Here is a 17,647-nt window from a genome sequence, read left to right on the forward strand (position 1 = left end):
CTAGTAAACTAGCTTGCAAAGGGAAAAAAAAGCCAGATTTGTGGTGTTTGCCAATGTCTAATACACTCCTATCATGGCCACTTTGAAGGTATCAATGGGATGTCACAGAATGCTGAGTTGGGAAGAGATGTGCTGTAAAAGCCAGGCCCAGCACAAGTCTGAAAGAGCAATAAACATCTTCAAGAGATCCTATGCGAATCTTATATATAAGATCTTTGAGTATATGTACGAGCCGACTGGTCTTCTGATTTAAACCTCCCAAGATTTAAATTAAAGCAGATTGTGTCTAACTGCAAGAATTTCTTTCTAGCAGAGTTAAATGAGATTAAAGATAGGCAGGAGGCTGAGAGGCGAACAGTCCGTAGTAGAGAGAGACAGCAAGACAGAACTGCTAATTTGAAGCTGGGCACAGCTGGCTTGTAGGGACTCTAAGGACTAGTGTCCCCAGTTGCTCTTACTTTTAGGCACTGACTACTATGTGCCTACATAAATGATTACAGAATCAAGCACTTCTAAAATATGTGTAAGTGGAATATCCATTAGCACTTTATGCCCCAAAATAGCTAGAATTTAAAAAGGTGATTTTTAAACATTAGTAATTACTAGCCATAATCACATTATATTTATATATCATATACAGACTAAATATAGGGCAAAATGCTTTATTTACTTGTTTTAGGATTTTAAAATTGAGCACAAGTAGCAAAATTAGCAATTTTAAGTGTCTACCATGCTCTCGAGATGTCAGTTGAGTAACACTGTATATATGGGTAACAGAAGTCATATCTGATCCAGTTTACTTCTCTAGATATTTTTAAGTGTAATTTTTAAAAACAAAACTTTAGAAAAAGAAACGAGAAGCCAACTTTAAAGACAAAAAGATAATGAAAAAATACATTTCTTAGTATTTACTGAAAAAGTCATCCAGCCAGCCATCTCTAATAAAGTTCTTAAAAATTCTTAATAGGAAACATAGAACAGTATTCAACCTATAACACATAGCCTATCTTTTAAAATGATAAATTCCTATTAACGGGCAAAAAGAGAGTAGAGTGGTGGGAGCCGTCCGCCTGAGTGCAGCAAAAAGGTACGTCTCTATGGAATTCTAAAACAACAATGAGTGATGTAATGGTCAGTCTGCGTTTAATTTTCCATGCACTGGCAATCCTAACCAATGTCAAGGAAAAATGTTCCTCCCTTCCTGGACAGACTGCTCTTAGCACAATTCCCCCATGCCCACCCTTGGTGAGCTGCTCACTATGAATAGTGGGAAATTGGATTGTTTAAATCTACTGTAATTCTAAAGCGTTAGATATCTTTTACTAAGTTCACGTAACATTGAAGTTTATAAGGTTAAAAGAGTCAGTGAAACTATAAATAGTATTTTCATATTTCCTAAAAGTGATCCTAAAGTGAAAAATAATATTTCCTTTTAATTAGGTTGGAAAGTCAAGTTTCTACAACAAGCAGGTAGATTTAGACAATTAAAGGTGACCTTGCAGCCCCTGCCAGCACAGCTGACATATTCAAATATACCAATTTATATATAGGAATTATTGCTTTCCTGGAGAAAAGGGAAGATACAAAATACATTTTTGGTTTCATCACTGTGACTCTAAAATGAAACAAGGACCAGATTAAGAAAGTGGCATGTGGTACAAGGACCTAGTTGAGGTCCGATTATACCTCTGCGAGGTCTGAGAAGAGTGCTTGGCTTGTGTTACGTCTTAGTGTATCCCAGTAGCTTCTGGAGACGAGTTCCTCAGCATCTGTTTTAAGTACCTGTAGAAGTTTTTAAGAAGCACAACTGAAATCTAAAGAACAGTCCCAAACAATGATAATTTATACACTCTAATCTCTTCTAGCCAAACTTGAAAAGGAAAGAAAACACACTAGCTTACCTTTTTTGTTTTCTGCTGCACACAACAGTATTGTATTACATCACTGGTAAACCCAGGCCATTTTCAAAGCGGTAATGTATATAACCACTATTCCTAAGTACAATGTGGCTTTGTCAAAAAATCACCTTCTTCACTCCCAGGCCCATGCCCTTCTACTGAGACATACATCCCTTCTAAGAAAGTGTGAAATAAAAATTTTATTCACACCTGTGTGAAGTAAATTTATTTGGAGGAGATTTTGGTAATTTTATAGCAACCTGGGAAAATTCTGCTTAACTTAAAAATGAATTGTTAGCTAGCATGTGTTAGTGCATCAAAGAGTCAAAATGACCACATCCATATGTTAGAGAAAATTCAGATTAATCCAAAACTTGTCAGGAAGAAGTACGTGAGTTTCAGGCAAACCACTCAGAGCTAATCAAGGATTTCTTAAGTGTATCTATGGTAAATAGATCAGCTACTTTCTGGTTTATCCCAAGGACACAGCACCAGCTTCTACCTCAGCACAGGCTAGTCTGAAGGTGATAATCAAGATGAAGAAGTGTTGTCTAATCTTCATATGAACTGTAGAACTTCAAGCTTAACTTGGGCTGTAAACAAAAGTAATTAAATCTGGTTTCTGTCAGAATTTATCATGGAAGATTTCACAGATTCTCAGGCTTGGTCTTCTTTGGGTTACTGTGAGAAGAAAAATGCTGCATAATGAACCTAGGGGTGAGTGGCTGACGATGAGAGAATTTTCATTTCTCGTGTGCATTAATTTTCAAAAGTCCAGTGCCCCTAATGAAATTATAAGCATCTGGGAATTATTTCAAAGACCTATATTTTAATTCATAATTATGAACTAGAAAACACTGCCTACTATGTATATTTTAATAAACTCTTAATAAAATGTTTATAATAAGGTATCATTAAGCAGGAGTCACTTATATAACATAGATGTACTTACTACCATAACAGTAAACATAGTAATATGGCAAGAGAGTGTGCTCATCACCTCCTTTAGTAACTAAATAAGCTTTCACCAAGTAAAATTATCTGAGTAGAGAGCTAACACAGTTCTTTTTCTTTTCCATAGATATAAGAGAACTTTGATAAATGGTTACTAGATTAAATACTCTGCCAAGTTATCTAAATATTTTGACCATGGATATATTTTTAAACTGTAACTATTAAGTTGGTATATAATAAACATAGGATTGTTAAACCAAGGAAACTAGAAAATAAGGCTTACTGCACAATTATTAGGAGAATAACAGGAGATTTGTTCTATGAAGCCACGCCTCTCCCCTACTTTCAAACACTGGTCACCATCACCCCTCCCTGCCATCACACACAGACTTTTATGACAATATTTACAACATATGAAGGGATAAAATTAGTCTGACAACCTATATTGACATGGATCACTATAGGAAAAAATGTATGTTCTGAGAATAGAAAAGAGAGAAAGGAGGAAGAAAGGAAGGGAAAGAGGAAGAGAGAGAGGAAGGAAGAAGCTAGAGTGAAGCTAGTGTGAAGAATTCAGGTACTGGAACCCTAATCCCCAAGGTGATGGCATCAGGAAGAGGTGGGCCTTTGGGAGGTGATTAGGTCATGACGCCAGAGCCTGCAAGGATGGGATTGGTGCCCTTAGCAAAGGGGCCTGAAAGACCTCCCTTCCTCTGCCTACCACCTGAGGACACAGTGAGAAGGTACCAGGAAGTAGGCCCTCAGCAACTATCGCACTGAGGCTGTTGGCTTGCTGACCTGGGACCTCCAGCTTTCAGAACTATGAAAAAATAAGCATTCATCATAAGTCATCCACTTTATGCTATTTTTATATAGCAGCTCAAACAAACACAGAAGGAAAGAAGTAAGGAAATAAAATAAGGGAGAATGGGAGGCTAGAAGAAGGGAACAAAAAAGGTGGTTAGAGGGAAAAAAAAGACTGATTTAGAGATGGGAATATACCACTGTGGGAAGCAGAACAGTGGTGTCCTAAGGTTGTTCATGTCCAGATAGGCAAATAAACTATATACATAGTATATTTGAGAAAGGTTATACCCAGAGATTAGGTAAACTAGAGGGGAAAAAAATCCCAAAATAGCAGCCCATAGAATTGGTCAGGAAACTGTCTTTGCTATTAGTGATATTTAAAAACACACACAGAAAAATAGAAACAAAGAAAAGAAAATTACATCTTTATAATTTGGGCCAATACAACAACTGTGCCCTGAGACACCACAATCTGAGAATTGTACTTTAAAGTCACACAGGACTGCAGGTCTCTGCAATGTATCACAGAAATACACCTACACACAAGTCTTCCTGGAAAACACAAACCCTTAACCCAAACCTTCAAGAATCACCACAGATACATTCCAACAAATACATGCTCATAATATGAGATCGTGCGTGCGTGCTAAGTCGCTTCAGTCTTATCGGACTCTTTGCAACACCATGGACTTGTAGCCTGCCAGGCTCCTCTGTCTGTAGGATTCTCCAGGCAAGAATACTGGAGTGGGTTGCCATGCCCTTCCATGAAAGAACGTAAGTCACCACATGTAGGAACTAGCAGAAAAAAACAATAGAACCAGAGCTGCAGATTTCAGATGCTGAAATGATTAAATATGGAATACAACATAAGCTTAATAAATTTAAAGAATATGAAGTTGCATGTGACAGGATTTTTTAGGAAAAACAGACTACTGAAAATTATTAGGCTGATTAGAAATAGTAAAACTCCTAGAAATGAAAAATGAACCACTGAAATTTAACTGAACTGAACTATATACAGCTAGAGAGAAAATCATTAAACTTAAAGGTAATATGAATAAACTATACAGAATGCAGTGTGAAAAAAATAATGTGGCAAATTAAAGAGGAGTTGACAGACATAAAACATGAATATCTATGAAAGCTCTAGAAAGTCACAGTCAAGAAAATGGGAGGGAGGAAACGTTCAGAGAGACACTGGCAGTAAACATTCAAGAAATAATGAAAGCAAACAATCCTCGCATTTGAAAAGCCCAATAAATTTCACGATAAGTAAAAGCAGAAAGATAGACTGTAAGAAAATTGTAGAATAGCAAAGGGAACCTTAAATGCATCCAGAAAGAAAACTGATTAACTACAAAAGAATAATTAGACCCAAAACGGACTCTTCAATTTCAACAATAGAAGCCAGAAGACTAGAATGACATCACAAGCTGCTGAGAACAAATGTCAATCTATAATAATACACCTAGTAAAATTACCTTTCAAAATAGTGGCATGTATACATATATCAAATCATTATACACCTGAAGCTAATATAATATTATACGCAAATCAGTCTCAATTAAAACAAACAAATCCACAGAAACGGAAGAGACTGGCGGTTGCCAGAGGCAGGTGGCTGGAGGGGGCAGGGAACTGGGTGACGGTGGTGAAAAGGGGCAAACTAGCAGGAATAAGGTGAGTGAGTCTTGGGGTGTAATCAACATACTGCCTGGTAATGACAGTCAACAATACTCTACACGGTACTGGAAGCTGCTAAGACAATACATCTTAGTTTTCATCACAAGGAAAAAAAAAATTGTAACTATGTGATGGGACAGATGTCAACTAGACCTACTGTGGTGATTATTTTGTGATAAATATATATATCAAATTTTGTTATACACCGTAAACTGATACCGTATTATATGTCAATTATATCTCAATAAACTGGAAAAAAAATAAAGGCAGAATTAACAGATTTCCTGAGAGAGGGTTTTTAAAAAAATTATCAGAAGATTATCACTTGGGGCTATACTTTGTGAGTATAAGATTATGAGATTTAAGAAGGGGAGAAATTAAAGAGGGAATTACTGAGAAAAGAATAGCAAATTGTAAGTAATTTGAAACAAATGTGGCTGATACATATTTTAGAAGTCTAACTTGGTGGATTAAAAAAGACAACGGTAGACGTTGTTTTAAGTACTCATATCAGGAGCAGAAAGAATGGTACTAAAGAAATTTTAAACTCTATTTTTGAGAAAGAGAATAAAGATACACTCCAATCTAAGACTTTATTATTTTAAGTATATTTACTAAAATTTCAAGAATAACTACATAAAGAAAAGAAATACAGTGAATGTCTTCTAAACTAAAAATAAATCCAGTTTGTATTTGTATAAATACAAATGAAGAAAGGAGAAAAAAACAGTATATAGAATGGCTAAAGTGAATCCAAATAAGTTAGTCATCACAGTAATATAAACTGAATTTCCAATTAAAAAGCCCATGTTATCCACCCAGAAAAAAGAAACTGATAAAGTACACAACATACACTTAAAAAAAGACATATCCAAAATATAAGGAAAAAAATAGGTTGAAAACAATAAACCAGGTTTCCAGTACTGAAAAGCTAGAAAACAAATGCCAATCTTCTCACTGAGAACATTGAAGAAACTAGACAAAATATAATACAGATGTATCTTAAAGCATCTTAAAGACACTATCTGCCTTTTATACTATATTTTCAGGTACAAAAGCAATGGTGGGTAAAATTTCTGAAGCCTTAGTACAATGACAGCAGTGGGACCAAAGACCAAAGTCATTACATTTTTCAGAAACTGTCACATTCTTCAGTTTCATATACTCACATTAAAATAAAATTCACTTAAGAATATACTTGCTGAAGAACAGAACTCATAATTTTGATAATTTGATCTTTGAGCACACATCTTTTTCACATTCAGTATGAAGGGAAGCAAGCATAAAGCACTTCTGCTAATGAAGTACTATGGTTGTCTTGAGAAAAAACATTCAGGTGGTGATTTGTGTTGCAAGGTAAATTAGCCACTTTTTTCATGAACCATCATTTTTACTTGAAAGAACAACTGATAAGACAAACTATGGTAAGTTAGACCTTGGTATATGGCAGACATCTTTTTGGAAAATGAACACAGTGAGCCTGTAGCTTCAAGGGAAACAACTGATAGTATATGCTGCCAAAACAATATACTGAATAGACTGAATACAGAAGCATCTAAGAGAAACTGGCTGTCTTCTAAGTCAGATGTTACAGAGATTTGAAACAAATGTAAAAATGCTACTTTCCTCATTACATTTTTGAAGTTATTTTTCATAAAAAATGTTTAGGATAACAAGTGAGTTTTTATTATTTTTAAGTATATGAATCCTGAATTTTAATTTCTAATATGGTAGATATAGATAAATATATCCAAAATATGAACAAAACTTCTTTGGATTCTCAGTAATAAAGGGGTCCTGAGACCAAAACATTTGAGCACTGTTGCTTATAGTAATAAAAATGAACGAACTAGGACCATTCATTAGATTCAATAACGTAGATGAAGCTGACAATCATGATAATGAGTCAAAGAAGCAAAACACAGAAAAACTCATGTAATATGATCTCATTTAATTGAAGATCAAAGTGGGGAAAATCAAACTGTATCATTTTAGATACATAAAAAGGTTGTAAAATGACAAAGCAGTGATTGACATAAAGGTCATGATTGTGATTATCTTTTCCAGGAGAAGGATTATGACTGGAGATATATAAAAGGGCTTCTTGGGGCATAGTAAACGTAATGCTTAATTTCTTGATCTATATTATATAGTAAACTTCTATTATTTTTTATTTCATATTTACATTTTATCAGCAGTAAATTTCCAAACTAAAATATATATTTTAAAAAAATCAAAGAAAGCTTCATCATTACTAGAGGCAAAAATAGAAAGTAAAAAACACAAAAAGGAAAAAGTCATATGTTAACAAAAATAAAGGTAGTATATTTATTTTGACAACTAAAATAGATTTTTAATACAAACACATTTCTGGAGATCTAGGGATAGTATTTAATCAAAGATTTAATTTTCTAAGATAATTTAAGTGATCTAAATATATTCCTATAGAGGCAATAACAAGGCTTAGAAATATATAAAATAAAACTGGAATTACAGGCAGAAATTAATAAGTCTATCATAGGAATGTGTAATTTAACACACTATTTGACCAAACAAGTGGACAAAAATTTAGTAATGATAGAGATTTAAAACATATACTTAATATGTTTGATCATGTATATATTACAACCCTGTACCCCAAGTTGGAGAATACACATTATTTTCAAACAAAGATCATTTATGAATATTGGCATTTAGTCCATAAAACAAGTTCAGTGCATGTTAAAAAATTATATAATAACTGGTACATTTTTGGACTCCAATGAAATTTGGATAATAATCTTTAAAAATCTGTCAAATATAAGGCATGTCAAAGTCATGCCTTGACTTTGCATTACTGACCTCATGTTTGCCTTACTTATTCTTCTGGATGTTTTAAATTTCTTTTCACCATAGTAAGATAATCAAGAGTTGACTATATAAGAAATACGAAAAGAATTAGGGTTGTTTGGAACAAAAAAGGCTATAACGTAACTGTCTTTCAGAATATAAAGGAGCATGTTCAATCTTACACTGTAGGAAGGGATAATCTGACAGAGTAGAGGCAAAATATACCATAAGAATGATTAAATTTTGGAACTGGCTACTGCAGATACCACAGAACTTCCATCTGTAACAGTTAAATCCAGGGGTACTGCATTTCCTGAAAGAACTTATTCTTAAAGGTAGAATCTGTTATAATTAGTTCCATGAACTATACTCAAATTACATACTTTATCACTCCAGCTGATCTACAGTTCTGGAAACTAGCAGGTAATTGCCAGCTAATTCATAACATTATACTATTATATTATTCTCTTAGTGTCTAAGTAACTACAATTTGTTTATGTGGCTTAAACTAGACCATATTAGTACCTGTTTCCTGTTAACAATACTACTCTGAAATATATTATTTTAAAATGCTTGTCTATTATATGAAAATTATTTATGAGTTTAAAGGAAATATATTAGTTGCCACAGTTGGAAAAATGGCTCATGAAATGACATATTAGATTAGAAAAATAAATAACAAAGTCATAATCATTATTAACATTTATTAAGCTTCATAGGGCATGTGGCATTAGAATCTCTGAGATTTCCATCTTTCACATTCTTATATATTTTTGAAATACTTAACAGAGGAATCTTTAAAAAAAATGTAAGAGAACAGTAGGCTTTATTCCATGGAAAACAGTGAATTTTGCAGAAAAGTTTTAAAGTATCGTGTAAGGAATCAAAACAACCAGTCAGTCATAAGATTCCTATGAATTTGGCTTGTTTTCCAACCCATTCTAGGTCCATTCCTTGTGACTTAGATATTTTACATTTATTTTATGCTTCATCAGCCTTTAGTGTATACTTGAGTCTCAAAGAGAATTAGTTTTTATCGTTTGGAATTTTTATTAAATATCAATTTCAGGAGGCACACAGCTAGAGTCTACACTATAATGGAACCTTTCAATAGGACAATACTGAGTAGGTCACTGTAAATTCGAGAGTTTCTCTCAGGTGGATTTGTATAATTTGAGGGATCTGTCTAAGTGACTTAAGGAGGCCAGGGAAAATCAAATGGACTGTGCCTTTTACACTCAGAAGAGACCATGGCCTATTCTCAGTTGTGTAGCAACTGGGCTAATCCATAAGCTATGACTTTCTGGGAGAAAGAAAAGAACGAAAGCGTAGCATGAGAAGAGTACATCTGAAAGATCATTTGCAAGAACTCCCAATGTTTTCAGGAAAAGACGAGTTTGAAGATCATAATCCTCTTTGAGAAACAACATGATACAGTGATATACTGAACATATCAAGTGCCATCTTATTCAAGACTTTTGTAGAGACCAAAGGCAGTAAGCAAGCATCAAAAGTTTTAGAAAAAAAATGGGGCGAAATACTGAGAACTAGCAAAAGTTTATCCATTAATATCTTTGGTATTAGAATTAAGAAAAGACTGTACATCAGATGGAGAGATCTAGCTCTTAAAATACCTGTGTCCTGCAGGAGCATAGCCTGAGAATCTGCTCCATAAATTGTACTTAACTCTTCAAATACCACTGAAAAATATAAAAGGTCAATTACTCTACCAGTTTTGGGTTCTTGTTCACTCACCTTCACCTTATCTTAATCTAAAGCTAAAAAGAAAGAATTGCTCTGTAAATTTATAGTTTTCTTATAAATCCAGGAAGGAAATAAAAACTGGGGGCTTGGTTTCACATTATTATACTCAATAAATTCCTAAATAGTCTCAATAGTAGATCTGGCTTTATAAAAGAAATAGCATTGTCAAGTATAACAGGTGAGGGCTATTTACATAAAGAACATTTAAAGGGTTGTACATACACTATTAGTAGGAGAATGGTATCCATAAAGTTGAAGACGCTGACATAGAGCACAAAGGGCCAAATGAAGTGTCACATTTCAGAATGAACCCAAGTATAGCAAAAGAAAAAAAAGAAAAAGACGACAAAATAATCAATTAGGAAGGGCAAATCATTATGCTACATTCTCTATAGAGCACGCACACAGTACAAGTGGGATAAATGTTAAAGATGAGTAGCAAAGTTTTTTAAATCTCGTATAATTAAACATTAAGTGAACCTGTGCTCATTTCAACCACTTTCATTGTAACTTTTGATGGAACTATTGCTTTGAATTAAACATGGTACTCCGAAGTACGCAGTTTTGCTGAGACATGCTTCAGCAATTCCATGTGCGATGAGGGGGCAGACCTCGATGGAGCAGCATGGTGGTGGGGACGGCATGAGACCTATGCTGGAATCCTGTTCAGTGCCTGTTAGTGCCGTGGACCCAGGCAACTTAATGAACCTCTCTGAGATGGTTTTCTCTTCTGTGCAAAGGTGTGAAGACTTACCTGAGAGAAATGTAATGAGGACTAAACGAGAGTAACATGTATAATGGAGATAGTACAGACCTTAGCACATAGAAAGTGTCCCAAGAAATATTATGCTCATTTCTCTCTTCTGAAGCAGTTCATTTTGATATGTAAATATTTTAAAATTTATTCTTGCCTAATTTTTGATTTGGGGATGTACTATTCAGTTTAAAATATTCTACTAATTAAAAGAGAATTTCATGTTTCACAATTAGCTAAACTTTTTGAGTATTTATTATATTTCAAACCCTGTTTAGTGGCTACACGATTTAACTCATTTAACCTCCATAATCATCATATGTGCTCATTACTCCTATTCTAGTACAAATGAAGAAACTGAGGCACAGAAAAATTCAAGGACCTGGTTCAAGGTCACAGAGGTAATGAATTGCAGAGCTAATAGTCAAAACTTGAAAAATCTGACTCCTACAATGTCTAACATAATCTATATATTTTCACCATAAGCTAAATTTCAGTTGCTTCAAAACTCAAAAATCTCATCAGTTCAGATATGCATTGTTTAAAATGTGACAGCTATTAATAATGCTAACCACTAATTATTACTATTATTGTAAAACACAGTAAAAAAATATTTGAAGAGAGCTGTATTGTCCTTGAGTGTTGCTTAGTTCAGAAGCTGTACTAAAGATTATTTCTGGATTGTTTTAAGAAATAGTTCGGATAGCTAAATTCTGTAAGTGAGATTCCAGGAGCATTAATTAAACTGTAACATAAACACCTCTGGGATACCTATGGAGGTCAGTGTCTTTAGCAACATTCATTTCCATATAAGTAAGTGATAGAATACTTAAAAGTTATTTTTATCTGTTCTTTAAAACAAGTCTCCTTCCCCATATATTTGCTAGATAATGTTTCACTGATCTATGTATATTCATATAAAATAACACAATTTAGGGTATACTGATATAATTTAGATTTCATAATTTAGATAGACTTTCCCTAAATAATCCAAGTTAATAAAGTTTTACTATATTACTGTTATGAACTTATTTGCATTATATCATCGGTATTAAATTTACTTCACCTGGGATGCAATGAAGCTTTTGTGCTGACACGGTAGCTTTTCCCAACGTGGGTTGACTGCTATTATTATTCCCTTTCCTCTCTCCCTTTGTTACTCACTTAGGTATTTTAGTAAAGGTTACTGATTAGAATAGGATTGTTACTTTACTGAAAGATCCGTAAGTCTTTTCTGGAATTAGTATAAATAAACAATTAAATCTGTATCCATTGAAACACTATCTACTTTATCACTGAGGTATACCAAAACATTCATTAACATAATTCAACCTCCTAAATGATATTTTATCAACAACTTGCCTATCCAGTCAATCATTGGCAATCCATCAAAGTTAAAATAATTGTTTACTCTTTCAGTATATTATCAGTAGAGAGTGGCTTCTACAAGTGTCTTCCATAATTTAGTCTATCGGGGAGGTTAAAAAAATACTAATAAATATACCATAGTTAAATATTCTGAGAAATAATAAACATTCATAATCCTGATAATCTGCTTTTATTAATATAAATACACACTTTGTAAATCTACTGGGATGAAAATGACACCCATCTGCTACAAATAACCCATGTTTAAGAAAACCTTATATGCTTGTAACAGTGAGAAAAATAAAAAGTGTTGCAACTCTTTGAAGTTAATTATTTGAATTCCAGATAAACCAATTAAACTATTTCACAGGGCCATTAATTTGCAAATAAAACAATTATCATTTACATACTAACAAAATTCACCATGTTTCTGCTAAGTACCAGAGGAAGAAATATGATACAGTGGATAAAAGTATAGGTTTTGGAGCTGGCCAGCCATGGGTTCAAATCTTGGCTTTGCCATTGAATAGTTATGGAATTTTAGACAAGATATTAACCTTTCCAAGTGTCAGTTTTCTCATCTGTAACTAGATAATAACAGAACTGTTTGGTAGATTAAAAGGGGGCAATGCATGCAAAGCGTCTAATATAAGGCCTCATACTAAATTAGTACCTGTTTGTTATTTTCACTAAGTGAACCTAGGATGTTGTCAGGCTGAAATATTTACTTGGGACAAGCAAAAAGAAAACTAGAAGGAAAATGGAGGGAAATGTTGCTTAACTCTACCTTCAAAATAAAATGAAACATTACTCTTCCCAGAAGAAGAATCTATAATACATATTTCTATGAATGCAAAGAAACATATTATTTTCTTGTTTTTGCTTCAACATTCATATTATTATAGTACCACTAAATTTACTCACATGTATAATTAAATCTTTGCAATTCACCTTTAAATTTTTACATGCATAATGATCTGTATTAACCTATCATATGATATACCCTTCAAATTTCATGGATAACAACAATATGGATGAAAATGATTTAATGAATATGGTTATGGATACAGACATTTAATATCAATACTTGATATAAATATTGATATCAAAGCATATAAATACTGAAGTTTTTCTACATAAGAACTTTAGAAAGTTTTCAAGAAACAGACAGATCTAAAGTTACAGGCTTTAATTACTATTTCTCAACATGAATAAAATAATTCTTACCTAGAAAACCCAGCTGAAACCATTATAAATTATTCTTACCAGCATTGCACGCTTTTCTTCATCTCCTTTAGTTTCTCTCTTTTCATTTTTTTTCCTGAATATTTCTTGAAGCTGAAAAGAAAACCAATCAAAAATCAAACACCTGATAAGAGTTTCTGGGAACCTAACACCCCATGCTAGATATATTCTAAGAACAAAGAAAATAATTAGCTTCATATACACCAAGAACATTAAAACTAGTATGAATACATTTTCTGATACCAGGTTTTTTCCTAAGAAAAAGTTTTAGGTCCATCATATAGTTTTACTTTATGATAGTATCTCCTATAGTTTAACTTTATTGTTAAGTCACAAAGACATGGAGCCTGTGGTATATACATAAAAAGAGATGAAGCCTACTGAGGAATAAAGGACACTGGACCATAAGTCAGGGGTCTAGGCTTGAGCCCATCTTCTGTCATAAACCCATTTTATGGATAGGGGACAGGTCCTCACTGGGCTCCAATTTGCTCATACATGAAATGAACATGGACTGAATGACCTCTAAGGTCTCTTTCAGGTAATGATAGGAACATGGGCTCTGCATGTCTAACCTTTTGAGCAAGTTACTCTAATCATTTAAGGCTTGTTTTCCATATGGGGAATATGAATAATTTCTTACCTTAGAGCAGTATTTTTTTTCCTCTAGCTTTACTGATATATAATTGATAGGTCTTATAAAAATAATGTTGTGCAGAGTAGACATTATAAGTAATTACTTAGCACAAGCACATTGCCTGTCACACAGTAACTTCTCAAGAAATGTTAGCAACTATTACACATGGGCTTCCCAGGTAGCACAGTGGTAAAGAACCTGCCTGCCAATGCAGGAGACCCAGGAGACATGGGTTCAATCCCTGGGTTGGGAAGATCCCCTGGAGGAGGACGTGGCAACCCATTCCAGTATTCCTGCCTGGGAAATTTCATGGACAGAGGAGCCTGGTGGGCTACAGTCCATGGGGTCATAAGAGTCAGACACAGCAAGTGAGCACATACACCCTATTATACATGGCATTATTTCCTGTTTAAAATCCTCTTTTACACATAGAAGCTTAATTCTATCTTTATCTCAGTTTTCTGGTGAGGTCCCTGTTCTTGTCTGTGTAATTTGAACAGGTATCTCAATTCTTTTACTTCACTTAGTATGGCTAGAGCTGAAATCCAAAATGTATTCCCTCCCAAAATATATAATAACAATTTAAAACTACAGTACAAACTGTAAATTATTTTATTAACACATATATTCCATACTTTATCTTAGTGAAAAGAGTTTTTCTCTTTAGCAAGCATTATTAATATTTGCTTTATAAACAGGCAGGAGGATCATAGATTTTACAAATCTATTTTACAAATCTACAAGTAACTCTGCCCAACTCCACCTCTGCTTTTAGGAACTCTTAGCTGTTTATGTGCGTGCGTGCTAAGTCACTTCAGTTGTGTGTGACTCTGCAATGCTATGGACTGCAACCTGCCAGACTCCTCTATCCATGGGATTCTCCAGGCAAGAATACTGGAGTGGGTTGCCGTTTCCTCCTCCAGGGGATCTCCCCAACTCAGAGATTGAACTCTAGTCTCTTACATCTCCTGCATTGGCAGGCAGGTTCTTTACCACTAGCACCACCTTGGAAGCCCTTAGCCATTTACAAACAACAACAAACAATAAAACATTAGTCTGGCCACTGCAGAGTAGACCACTGCTCTAAAGGAAGAGCAACTTCTTTAAGAGTGTAGAGTAGAAACAAATTGAAATTCTACAAGAAAGTTTTATCTCCCACCTCCACAAACAGACAAGAGTCCCAAAGACATCTACACAGGCAGCTTCCAATGCACTGAGTTCCAAAAGGTAACCTTTAAGACAGTGGGGTGGAACTTGGCCATGTTGCCATAGAAAGTCTGTTGAAGGCTGTTTCGATTACAAGGCCCATTCTGAAAGTCCTAAAGTTACAGCTGTACACTATCATGACAGAGCTCTAGTGAACTAAGTTTGCCCATCTTAGCATGTTAGCAACATGTCTCTCTCCATTGCAATGAAACTCCCCACCTCCGCACCATCGCGAGCAGCACTACAGTGAGGGACCCTTTGTGGGTCCAGCTCCGCAGACTTGCTCAGGGGGTGTACTCGGCCAAGGGCTACATGGAAGCCTTTTGACAGATCCCAGTAATTAGTTCCCTGCTTCCTTTTGAGCAGCTGCTAATTCCTACCATGGAAAAGAATGATTTCATAATTTCTCTTCTGTGCTCCAGCCTCTGAAGAAAATACTAAGCTAGCTAAGAGGTTTTCCAAGGGATTTTTATTGGCTTGTTACAAAGGAAAAACAGAAAATGAAATGGCTATTTATGTTATTTTCCCCTTCTCCTTTTGCTAAGAGAGTAGAGGTAAATATTGAGTTGCACAAAAAGGCTAAAGGTAGACCTTGTTACTGGGAGGAGTAAACTAATGTTAATCTCTGTTTTGGAGAAAATCAGAAAAGGCATTTTGCCACAGACATAGATATAGGATACATGGGTAAAAAGAGAAAAATTCGGGAAGGAGAGGGTGGTTAAGACGAGTGAGCAGCTGATGATGCTGCCAGACCAGCGCCAACACGGGACCAGTCAGGTAAGAAAGCCTGAAAGACAAATACCAAGAACACGCTTATCAGCCCTTGGTCAAAGACAAGGGAACGCAATAGGAGAATGGGCTAAGACTGGAATACAAGGCAGCAACGAGTGGAAGAGAAAAAAAATATTGTAAATCCTTTAAAGAGAAGGAAGGAAGTTTCCACAGGCAGGCAAAGAGCTGCCTATGGCTGGGTGGCTGACATGAGAGGGTCTGGGCGTGTGTAAGCCCAGGATTGCCTGTCTCTCACTTCGTGGAAAATATACATTTCAGACCTCCAGAATATGTGTAAACAATTATAATCATCTTCACGTGTGTGTGTGCTCAGTCACTCAGTCATGGCTGACTCTCTCGAGATCCCACGGACTGTAACCCACTAGGTTCCTCTGTCCATGAGATTTTTCAGGCAAGAATACCACAGTGAGTTGCCATTTCCTTCTCCAGGGGATCTTCCCACCCAGGGATCAAACCTCTGTCTCCTGCATTGGCAGGTGGATTCTTTATCACTGAGCCACCTCAGAAGCCCTATAATCATCTTTATACACTGAATAAATTTATATTTTATAGTGTAAAAATAATTCAAAATAAAGTACATGAGTATAATATACTTTATTAAAGTAAAAGCATAACACTTTTACTCTTTTTTCAACAATGTGCTGTGCTTAGTCACTCAGTCCTGTGCGACTCTTTGTGACCCCATGAACTGTAGCCTGCCAGGGTCCTCTGTCCATGGGGATTCTCTAGGCAAGAATACTGGAGTGGGTTGCCATGCCCTCCTCCAGAGGATCTTCCCAACTCAGGGGTCACACCCAAGTCTCTGGCATTGCAGGTGGATTCTTTACTGTTTGAGCCACCAGGGAAGCCCTTTTTCTACAACGGTATTCTAAATAATGCAAAACCATAAAAAATATAAGTAAGCAATAGATGTATTGATAAAATGTAACCAATAATATACATACCACCAAAAACTCCTTTTTATCCACCATCTCATTGCCATCTGTGTCAAACATGTTGAAAGCTATTCTAAAACCTGCATGTGGCTCTGCCAGACAAAAACAGGAAAGTATTTGTGAAATGGAAAAATGTTTTCAAAGTTCAAAACCCACATTAGTTGTAAACAATTTATATTCTGTGCAGAAATACTTTAACCAAAAAATGAAAAGCAACATGTTACTATTAGTTAAATATAATAAAAGCTATAGGTAAGTATATATACTTCTGCTTCATATATTAGCACACTTAGTAACACAGTTGATAATACACTTGAAATCTACTTGTGTGATACTTGCTGCATATCACTGACAGTAAAATCTGATTACCTTCCTTCCAAAAATAAATATTTCTTTCTTTTCCAAAGTCTGTCACTTTTTTTGAAAGGAAAATATCATCTCAGTACATTTGAAATATTTTTAATATGTCAGCTAGTTAGAGCAGCAGCAGCAAAAAAAAAAAAAAACAATACAATGGACCAGCCTAAAATCCTGGAGAAATTATAACAGAATGACCCACACAAAAAAAAGTCAGGCATGAGAGATTACATACTTGGGGTTGAACTTCCAGAGGCTTCAAATACAGAAATATAAAATAAAAAGGACTTGAATAATTAATTCCTTATTTCCCCCAAATACAAGGAAAAACTGCTTTTCTGAGAAAGACTTTCATACACTATGAACTGCTGTAATTGTATGAAACTTATAATAAGATTCAATACCTCTTCTCCCTCCA

General features: G+C 34.8%; 1 protein-coding gene across 1 annotated transcript in view; it reads right to left on the reverse strand.

Annotated features, from left to right (window-relative positions):
- The window catches only part of MICU3 (mitochondrial calcium uptake family member 3), an 85,808-nt gene that overhangs the window by 14,241 nt on the left and 53,920 nt on the right, over positions 1-17,647 (reverse strand). The window contains exons 6-9 of the mRNA XM_052661412.1: positions 16,882-16,964; positions 13,324-13,395; positions 10,158-10,196; positions 1,687-1,782 (exon numbers count right to left, since the gene is read on the reverse strand). Of these exons, the coding sequence (XP_052517372.1) occupies positions 1,687-1,782; positions 10,158-10,196; positions 13,324-13,395; positions 16,882-16,964 (290 nt within the window). The remainder of the gene's footprint in view (positions 1-1,686; positions 1,783-10,157; positions 10,197-13,323; positions 13,396-16,881; positions 16,965-17,647) is intronic.

This window comes from Budorcas taxicolor, chromosome 24, assembly GCF_023091745.1.
Source record: "Budorcas taxicolor isolate Tak-1 chromosome 24, Takin1.1, whole genome shotgun sequence".
In the NCBI taxonomy this organism is placed as follows: domain Eukaryota; kingdom Metazoa; phylum Chordata; class Mammalia; order Artiodactyla; family Bovidae; genus Budorcas; species Budorcas taxicolor.